Genomic DNA, 11,149 nt, shown 5'->3' on the forward strand with positions numbered 1-11,149 from the left:
GTACTTCTGAACATTAATAAAATACATATAAAAAAATAAATAAAATATAAACATATTTTTCCACTGATGGATTGGCACAAATGACTTTGTGAAACAGCTTAAATACAAATAGAAGTATTCAACAGTGGCTTGAGAATGTATTTGTTGTGGTTGACCCCAATCTGTGTGAATGGGGGTTTGTGTGCTGTTGGAAGACACTGTGACTTTCAGCTGACTTTCAAGTGTGCAAACTTTTTAGTAGTAATAGTTGTTTGATATATCTGTAATATAAAAAACTAAAATAGATAGGGGTGGGCCCAAATTATTTTATATATGAAAAATATATTTGTTAGTTCATCTCTTGCTGGGTATGCCAAGGAAATATATATTTGTTTTTTTCAATTCAGGTTTTTCAGTGTTTAATACATAATTTGATATTGGCAGTTACTCAAGTGACATTACTTGGGTATCTCATCTTGGTATTGGAGGTTACAAAATTGTAAAAGAAAGCATGTGCTACAAACTGAGGCTGTGGAGATTGAGAGACGTGGTCGTTTACCAGGCAAGTTGGGTTGAACGAAAAGATAAAAGAATTTAGGGATTTTGGAGTTTGGAGTTTGGCCCATACTAGGGACTAAAAGCATATCTATCTCTGCTTTTGATTTTGACCACAGATCAAACAATTATGTTTCCCATCTTTATGGCAGCGTAACAACTACATTTTCACAATATAAGAACTATAAATGTCAAAGTTGAATGATTTGATAATAGAATCAACTGCAAATACTCACTGCAAAATATCTGTAATTTATATCATAAAGAGTACGGTCTAGACCTGCTCTATTTGTAAAGTGTCAAGAGATGACTTTTGCTGTGATTAATTGAATTGAATTGTAATTATTCAGGTGGCACACTCCAGACTCCTTAGGGAATTTGTTACCCAGGTAAACTAAACATAAACAAAATAAGTACACCATGTACTCATGCGCCTTTACTTCGTATAAACGTGTTACACAAGCATTTACAGATATGTTGTTAAAGACTAATCTTTCCCAGTGAGTGTGTGTCTGGCTATATGTCATACCATAGTGTCTAATGGTGCATTTAATGCTGCAGGTCAACCTTAGATAATATCAATATCTGCTTTATCCCCAGGACACATTCATATACAACCTCCTACACACTCTCCAACACTTCTCACGCACACTGTCTCACTCTCTGCTGTCTTGCTACACATTACATTCGTCTTTAATACCCTAGAAGTTTAACTTAAGTTCAGCAGCTCAGCTTCTTGCTTGTATCTGCGTGGATATGAGATTTTGAGAGCATTTTGTTTATTATTGTGAAACAGCAAGAATGCTCCTCTGCAGGGGAGGGCAGACAGCTTATCAATCTGGTTTGCTGTAATGTACTCAGTAGAGTCCTAAAACAGCCTCACAGGGAGAATATTTTGTCATATTTTGTGTATTTCTGTTTAGCATTGTCAGTGGAATGTATTTGTTGGTGTATGAGTGACAGAGAATAGATGAAGAACGTCATCAAGCACACACTGCTGCTTTTATCAGATTGTGTTGATATCGACTACAAAGATAACTTTTTATGTAAATTTCAGCTACCTTAAATTCTCTAATTATTTGACACAGGCTTATATTAGAGTCAGGCCTTTATTCCTAATTTTCCCAGTTTTTATTAGAATAATTGGTAAGAAGCCTCGCTGTTTTCTGATCTGCTCCTGTTTTAACTTGCTGATGAGGCAAATGCAACATTTCCTCAAGGGATGTCCTGGTCAAGTTTTTTGAGTCTGCATCTGCCAACACCAAAGTCAATCTGATACTTTTACATAGCAGCGGAAGGTATGCTATGTTGAATAAATACAGTACGTATCTGGCACATTGAAATAACAGGTGTAGCTACCAGATTTGGCACAGTTACTTTATCCAAATACTGATGGTCAGGGTTTAAAACTATTCAAGATTTTTGTAATTGACTTAAACAATTAATCGGTTAATTGTTGCGGATTTATTTTGTGTAATTTAACTAATTGCTTAATCAACAGATAATTTTAGCACTGATTGAGCAGGAAAGATGAAAAAAAAACACATAACTAAAGAGAGAGTACATACAGTGGAATCCAAATTAAGAATTTAGAAAAAGAAGAGCAATACAGCATCGCTCATATACAGGAAAGACTTGAATACAAGAGGGGGATAAACACAGAATGTAATAACCAAATGACAGACACGATTAATAAGACATCATCAATTTCTTATTGACAATGTAAAATGATAGTGAGGTGTTAGTAATGGTCATAATAATAATGGTTTTACAAAAAGGAGGGTCAACTTGTCTAGTATTATCAGACTGAATGTAAGAATTGTACTGAACAATGAGTTACTGTAATACATAATGAAGCGAAAGAAGTCATTTGAAACACAGGATGGCAGTTGCAGTGTTTGTATTAATAGTGTCAACAACCAAAAAAAAAACAGTGTCAAAATTCTGGTTAAATTTGAATTCTTTAGTTCTAGCTTAGATATGTAATCAGTCAAACTGCACTGTTTTCATTGAAGACACTAACTGGAGCTGGTCTCATGTATGAATGTAACCCTGTGTGTTTCCAGATGTCTCGGGGGAGAGCAGCCAGAGTGGAGCCCAGTTCCAGGGTCGTCCCAGTGAGGTCTGGTCCCAGTGGCAGAACCAGCATCACTCCCAGCAGGCTGGGGAACAGCACACACACCCCAACCCCAGCCAGACAGAAGTCTTCCAGGTAACACACACACACTTAGACACACTCCTGTAGTGTGTCAGAGCGTCTTCCAGCTGCTGGCTGCTGACCAGTGTACACAGATATGTGATATGTCTTATGAGAGCTGTGTGTCCTCAGCATACCCCTGACCTTGGCCTACCCCCCTTGTGTCTCTGCAGGACATGTTACCCATGGCTGGAGATCCCACCCAGGGAACAGCCAACTACAACATCGAGGACTTCGCTGACCTCGGCATGTTCCCACCCTTCTCTGAGTAACCCTTTCCATCACTCTCCCTCTCAGACCTGGACTGATTTTTGCATTTGTCTCTCATGTTGTCTCATTTTTCTATATTGTTGGATCACCAACACACAGCTGATGTGCAGCACGGTGAATGTCGGGTGCAGTTGTCATTCGCACACATACAAACACGATCCACCAATGTTTGGGCTCCAAGGCCTACAGTATGTATCTGTAAACATACTCATACCTCATCGCTGCAAAGAGGAATCCTGCTGTCAGATGGAACGAACGTCAGTCAACCTGTGTCAGCTCTTTGTCTGTCGTCACAATGATGGATATTGTCTCAAACTCTTTGAACAAATAGTGGAGTCGCTGTTAAGCTCTCTGTAGTCAGCATTAGCATGACCAGAGGAGGTCAGTCAGGTGATTATAGCTGTATTTGTGCTTTGAGACTAGTATCAGTATTGTAAGATTTTACACTTCCTCTCTTTCAGATTTGTCAAAGCAAAACTTAAACGTTTTCACCAAAATCAGTGTCCACAATACATCATTTTTGTCAGCGGTTTTATATAGCAAAATGCATGTTGATTTAGGATTTATTAACGCTGCACCCAATAACAGAAGTGCATACGTGTCCACTGCTGTCTGCATCCACGTCTGATTTGGAGCATATCAGGGCTTGTTTTCAGGATGGAATAATTACATCTGAGCAAAAAACTGACCAAACATTTACTTAGAAGTCAGTCTGCTCTCAACAACAAAAGGATAAGCTCTGTCATGTAGATACAGTGTGTTTGCTTTTCAACTGCTGCATAGCATTAACTTTTCAACTACAATTAATACCATAGTTCATGCCCTATGACTAATGACACTTGTAGTATTAGTCCCTCAACAGGGTTGACACAGAGTACCGTCTTAAGTTAAAGACTAGATTATTTACCTAATGTTACTAGACAACTGAAACAGGCTGCATTAAATTTGATTTAAATTTTGATTTAATTACTGAACAAGGAATATGTTATTACATTATTTAACATTTCAGTCTTAGTGATGATGCCAATGGAGAGCTAACATTGAGTTCTATTGAACAGTATCTTCACATTTCATTAAACTGTAAAAAGACCAAGTAATACTGTGGTAATTGATCATACTTATCTTTTGAGGAATTTAGGCCTGCACTGCTACAGAAAAGCCTGGAAAAGTCTTGCTCAAGAACTTCTTGCTGATTGTGACTGAGGAGGAAATTATTGCAAAACATTAGCTGGCTGCACAGTGAAAATTGCAGGGTTTTTTGGGGGTTGTTTTTGGTGAATATGTGTATTGTACCTCCACACATTTTACATCGTGCCTAATGAGCTGAAAGTGAGTGTGAGCAGCACATCATCACATGCTGCTGTAGGTCTCATCACAGTCTCAACAGTCCCATATATTAACAGTTACTGTAAAGATGTGTGAACCAACCGTCCACTTTACTTCAAAAGCATGATTATTTTGTGGTGTGAGCAGTTAATATATGGTCAGTCAGTTCATACAGCAATGTGTCAGTAACAAACACACTGGGTCGTACATTTGACCTGCTGGTGTCATCAGTCAATAGGCTTTTGTAGCTCACATGTATCTGTACATAATGTGAGTATTAGTACTTTAGTATTATTAGGGGATGTTATGAGTGCCAAATTAAGAACAAGTCTGGTTTATGTTCAACACAGTCATGTAGACATCCATTCATGAATTATTGTACCAGTGTGCTTTATGTGTGTGCACATTATTTCACTATGAGAGAAAACACAGAACTAAGTGGACACACGACACTATGGGACAGCTGAAGACTGTTCTGTTACAGTTATAGATAGCTATGCCTTTCTTTCTTCCTTTCTTTTTTGCTGGCCCCTGTGTTCGTCCAGACAGGATGTCACTTACTCACGGTACAATAAGACCATTAGGACCAATAAATCAGTAGTTGAACAATCACCTCCTCTGGTAATACCTGCAGTGATCATAAAGAGCATCAGTCGACAACGCTATTGATGCACATGCCAGGAAGTCCCAACACTACATGCTCCCACATCCATCTCCATGCTCCCATCTGTCTGGTGCAGCTCTTGCACACCATTGCTGACTCTGCCAAACAGCAGCAGTAGAGGAGAAGCTGCTCTTCTCCAGCTGCTGCTGTCCTCACTCTCTCCATCAACCTTATTGTGTAACCTATATGTAGTGATGTCCAGAACTCCAGAGAAAAACCTGATGCGAGTATAGAAGGATTCTATGTATATATGAAACAAAATTTAAAAATAAAAAAAACTCATTGCAGACAGTTGCTAAGCTAAGGCTTAAAGTGCACTTCATGAAGATAACTGCTAATCTCACCAGCCTGCTTTAAAAGGGAAAAACCGCCATACCGTCCAAGCAAAGCGCAGTATTTACTAGTGTATTTGGTGTTCTTCAGCTCTGGCTACTTGACTTTATTACTTTATAATCTTTTCAACTATTAAGAGACTGAATAATACTTTCTAGCGGGGGAGCTTTTACATGATAGATTGTATAATGTCTCTGACAGACGGATGGGAGAACCTTGAACAGACATCAGAGTCCTTTTGCTAAAGATCTCAAATTGATGTTTTTTTGTAAATAATGTGATTTTTATGTCGACTCGTGTTACTTTCACACAGTACATGTTTTTGTGTAGGTTTTAATGATATTGTGTCCAATGTGAGTACATATTTAACTATTGGTATTTAGTTAGTCTGTTAATTGTACATTGAGTTCTAGACCTGTATAAATTGTGTAAATGTGACCCATTATTTTTGTGTAACAAACTGTGCTTGTGACAATAAATTCTTATTGGTTACGTGGCTTCCATTCAAAGTTTATGTCTTCCATTATTCATGGACATGCTTCACATTCAGAACCGAGTTTTTGAAGGGCAAAATCCTTCATTTTGACCTTCATGTTAAAAAAAGGATTTACACCGTTGTACACTACTGGCTGGTGACTGATTTACTGCCTTCCTCATCAGTAATGATAATATATGATGGTGTAACGATGGTTACTCTTAGCGTTAACTAAACTTAGTAGTTACTAAATTAAAACTTAAATACTTTTGAGACATGATTACTAACTTTAATGCTCCCTCCCACAGTAGGACAACTGACAGACAACCAAACTTGATACATCATTTCAGTTTTACAACATATCACTCCGCCAATTTTCACCATATTATGTAGTTCCCAATATAAATGAAAGAACAGCATACAATATATATATTTATATATGTTATTATCATTAATTATATATATATCATTAAACCTGAGAATCATTAAACCAAAATATTTCTTCACAAAACTAAATCTCATCTTACAATAGCATAACACTCACAGGAGTCATTTTTCTGTATATATTCTTTTATTTTCAATACTTGATGTACTCTTTTCCAATTTTACACATTTAAGTGTAAGGTTTTGGGGAGTACCACTGCATATGTAGTAACTTGTAATGGCATATTTTCACATTGTGGTATTGCTACTTTTACTTGATATGAGGAACTTGCTAGCAAACAGTTGCTTATCTACACATCCAGCATTGACAGAACAACATTATCTGTTCTGTTACAGTTGTACTGTCTGTTTAGTTGTTAGTTAAGAGTCACTGTAGTTTCAGCACCTCCTAGTGACTGGTCCTGAAAGCTCAATTAATTTACTGATGCTGGATACATCAGTTATAAACCATTAATAGAACTTTTGTGTTGTATGTTTGTGAAAAATCTCTCTGGCTGCTGTTTATCAGTATGACAGTTGCTTTCTCTTTTTGACTTTTTACAAGCAAACCAAGAGATTTAAAATATGAAGTCACTGAATTCCAATTGGAATGTGTAAACAACTCATTGAATTGCTATTAGTGATGTCATTCTACATTGTAGCGTGATGAGGAGGATGATGATTTTACAGCTTTCACAAAAGAACTCCAATCTTACCTCTTTCATTGAGAAAGGAATGAACCTTTTCTGATTTTGTGGTCTCCTGACCTCTCGGTCACAAACAGGCCCTGTGAGGACTCAAGGATGACACTAATGGAAATTTTAGTGACAACTGACAACTTTTAAGTTCAGGTTCAGGATGATGAATGAAAAAGAATGGCAATCTTTGGGTCAACATGCTGATTTTGATACAGGTACAATAGAAACTGAACCAACAGGAACCGCTTACACAGACCTGCCAGTCCATAAAAATAAAGATGGGATGTTTGGTTTTGTTTAATAGCTAATGAAATAGTAAATTTGAATACACATTTACATAACAAATAAATTGATTGTGAGACAGCTTGCAACAAGACCAAGATGTTGGAATGCCAAATCTCACATCCCTACAGAGCGCATGTGAGTCCATGTGCCTGCCGGCTCCGGGGTTGCAAAGATACATTCCTGGGAGACAAGAAACACTGACATGTATTGATTTTATTTTACTATTTCATTTGCTGGGTTTATGTGTATATATATATATATATGCATATATATATGTATATATAGATATACAGAGATACATATAGTATTAAATATGGAAGCATTAGACATGTGGTAAACTTAATTATCTAAATTCATTCTTTGGAAATGAAATTGGAGCAAATAATTGAGACAGAATAGATCTAGGGTGGGTTGAGGTACAATAAAGTTTTGCGCCATTTACATCGGACATCACCGGCCCTTACAGAAGACAAAACAGAAACAAGTAAACGCTCAAAGACCCCCACTCTTCCTCTTCTTCCTCTTCTTCTTGCTCTTACTTTTCCCTGATAACTCTTATTCTCTTGACCTCTTATCTGAGATCAGCTCTTGGCTCTGCCTTTTGTGCCTGACCATTGGCTACGCAGGCGGGCCAGAAGCATCCAGCGAACTTTGAAAGCAAGAACTTTCTGAAAGAAGCCTGCTCAACATCTGTGTTCTATGTTCTAACACAACAAAAGTTAGAACTGAAGAAACTTTGAATCCTGCTCACCCAGCCAAGTGGCGGTGTGAGAAGATATTATCATACCACTGCTTGCTGAGAGAGAGAGAGAAAAAAAGGATTCTTCAAGCCAAATCACCATGAACGCGTTCAAGAATGCCCGAGAGCTGGCCTACACGAGAAACGACATAGAATCTAGAATCTAGAATTGAAGCAAAATCAGGCAGGGAAAACTTAAACTGTAAGTCAACAGCAGGCTGAACAGCACTGTGTCACCGCCCTTGCTGAATATATCAAGCCTGTTTAACTTATGATTACAGCCAGCATCACTATGGATGGAGTTGTGTGTTGTCAGAAGTGTTTGTTTTTTGTAGCATGAATTGTTATGTGCTATTTTGTAAGTATAAGAGTTCCATTAAAATTAATGAAAGGAACTCTGTCGTGTAAAAAACGAGATCAAAACAGAAAATGTTCATATTCCACTACTATCAGAGTCAACTTCATTGGTGAAGTACTGTATGCTCACATGTACAAGGAATGTGACTCCAGTTCAATAGCTTTCAATGTACTTTCAATGTACGGGGTCCTCGGCTCTATCGAGGACGAGGTGCTCGCCAGCTGTGCTTCATCAACCCGAGGCTGGTCTAACTTTGTTGACTTGGTGGAGCAGGGAATATTAGACATTTTTTCAGGCGATACTGGAGGTGATGGCGATAAGGAAGAGACTGCTATGGTTTTTTGGCTTTTACCTTTCCTAGTGTCTCAAAGGAAGTCAGTGTTACTGACTGTTGACTGTGGCTAATGTCATATTGATGTTAAATTGAGCTCAGTTATGTCTAGGAGAAATAGGCTGGACAAAGATTTTCCTTTCCTCCGGGGTGGTACATGCCCCATGAGCTGGTATTATGGATTTGATATATCAACATCTATAGACTGCAGACTTCAAATACAGTGAAGAAGACAAAAGGTAAAACTATGTCTGAGCAGTGCTAGTTCTTAACTTTTCTTCTCAAGTATGTATGGAATGCCAACGCTCAGATCTGTTTTTCTCATAAACACAAACTGGCAGCTCTTGGCATCTCTCCCGTTTGGCACTTTAACACCTTTCTTCAGACTCAGCTCTTGAACAAACTGGTAGGTGATTTGAAAAGAAATAGTTTCCCACATCCTTTCCTGACATGACATGCACTCCAATTAGCCCCTTAAATTCCCCTCTGACATTTGCTAAGCTCTGCAGCATTCGTGATGGACTCACAGGGAGGGGAGAAAGGAACACTTAATTCTCAGGATGTCTTCATTCTGCATCTACATGCTGCTGTCGTCTGGCTCCACTCCACATCTCCTGCCTGACTGCCATTAGCTGATAACTGTCGAGATGGTGTTTATTTGAAAAAGTCCCAACTCAAGTGTTGTAAATGGCGTTCAAATGGCATCTGGTCTCTTTACAGTGCCTTGCCTCGGGCCTCGAAACCATCACCGAGACGCTCTGCTGTGCTGTGTGTGTCAGAGTGTGTGTGTGAGAGATAGTGTTCAATTTGCATAAGCCACTGAGATGTTATGCAGTATGTGCATATGTGTGTGCATTGTGGTTTGCGGCGCATAGCTGCGTGCTTGTCTGCAGTCTGTGTGTCTCCATGCTGACAGGTCTATCTTAAATCACGCTGCTGTGAATCTCCTCCAAAACACAGTGACAACAGCATTCAAACCACAGAGAGAAAAAAACAACCCACTGTGCCCATCAAGACTGCTGCCTGTTTACCTGCAGTTACACACTCAACACAACGTTATTATTTTCCACCCAGCTCCATCCTCCCTTCATATTTCTATCATGTTTGGGCAGTGTTCTGTGTTCACAGTGTGCATATGGGACTGGATATGAAAGCTGTGTGTAATCTGTCTGACCGCAGGGCCTCTGGAGACCAGGTGCTGTGAGGAATAAAGTGGTGCCACAGTTTTCAGTTCAGAGTTCAGGTCCCCTGAAACTGCCTTGGATGGAAATGAACAACAAATGTGGTCCAGAACAATTTCATATTGTCCTACTCCTCTCACAGAACACAAACACTTTTTTTTTCAATTTCAGCTACACAGTTTTCAGTACTGACTTCACCTAAACACATCCAAAATGTATCAACACTTTTTCCACCGTAGGTACAATTGAAATCCATCCATTTTCTTCTGCTTATCTGGGACTGGGTCGCGGTGGCAGTGGGTTAAGCAGACCCTCTCCCCAGCAATGTTTTCTCCTGGGGGATCCCAAGGCTTTCCCAGGCCAGATGAGATATGTGATCCCTCCAGCGTGTCCTGGCTCTACCCTGGGATCTCCTACCAGTTGGACGTGCCCGGAAAACCTCCAAAGAAAGGCGCCCAGGAGGCATCCTGGTCAGGTGCCCGAACTACTTCAACTGGCTCCTTTCGACGCGAAGGTACTCAGAGCTCAGAGGTCTGAACATGTTTCCATTTGCCTATACTTAACCCACTGTGAAATTGGAATATCTTTTAATAGACAACCTGACAGAACTGTGGGGAATCTGTGGGGAAAAGGACACCTCAGAGGCACTTGTGGATCATTGGGTGGGAGGCTTTTAAAGTTCTGTACATGGAGAGTGCATTCTTTATTTTAAAAAAATGTAATTTATCTGTCTTCTTTCAGATTGAATGCACATTATGTTCATGGTGGTTCCACTGGGTGTGTGTAGTTCCACCGGCCAAATTAAATTTTGGCCTGTCCTGAATAAAATTAACATGACAGTTTGACGTCTCTGTGTATGTATAAAAAGTATTCTTTCAGGTCCAATTCTGTGGCTGGTTCAGATGAGTTTCATTCACTGCGCAGTGGAGAGAGAGAGAGTTCAAAGCAGTCATACTGGGCTGGGCTAATCAAGAGGTCTGAGTGAAAACAAAAAGGTGAATAGAGCTAAGGAAATCCCAGACAGGCTATTGCTACAATGCAATATTTTTTCTATTGCTACAATTGATTCTGCCGAGGGCCCATTTGGTTAATCCCTTCAACACCTATGACAATGTAATATGTTTTTTTTTAATTCACATTTAAGTTCAAGAAAGCTTCTCACAGACTGTTTTCCTGGATGAGTAGCTCAGAGTTTACACACAGTGCTCTGTATGGAAATGGAAATAGCCATCTGTCCCTCATGATAAACAAGTGAATGAGCATAAACATAAACATTTGCTTCATTGATTTGCATCACTACATTAACGTTCTTATTTGTGTTGGAAACCAGTGAAA

General features: G+C 39.1%; 1 protein-coding gene across 1 annotated transcript in view; it reads left to right on the plus strand.

Annotated features, from left to right (window-relative positions):
• The window catches only part of arnt2 (aryl-hydrocarbon receptor nuclear translocator 2), a 54,022-nt gene extending 51,019 nt beyond the window's left edge, over nt 1-3,003 (plus strand). Inside the window, exons 18-19 of the mRNA XM_070909845.1 lie at nt 2,601-2,746; nt 2,905-3,003. Coding sequence (XP_070765946.1) covers nt 2,601-2,746; nt 2,905-3,003 — 245 coding nt within the window. The remainder of the gene's footprint in view (nt 1-2,600; nt 2,747-2,904) is intronic.
• The last annotated feature ends 8,146 nt before the right edge of the window (nt 3,004-11,149 follow it).

Source organism: Enoplosus armatus, chromosome 1 (assembly GCF_043641665.1).
Source record: "Enoplosus armatus isolate fEnoArm2 chromosome 1, fEnoArm2.hap1, whole genome shotgun sequence".
NCBI classification, from domain to species: Eukaryota; Metazoa; Chordata; class Actinopteri; order Centrarchiformes; family Enoplosidae; genus Enoplosus; species Enoplosus armatus.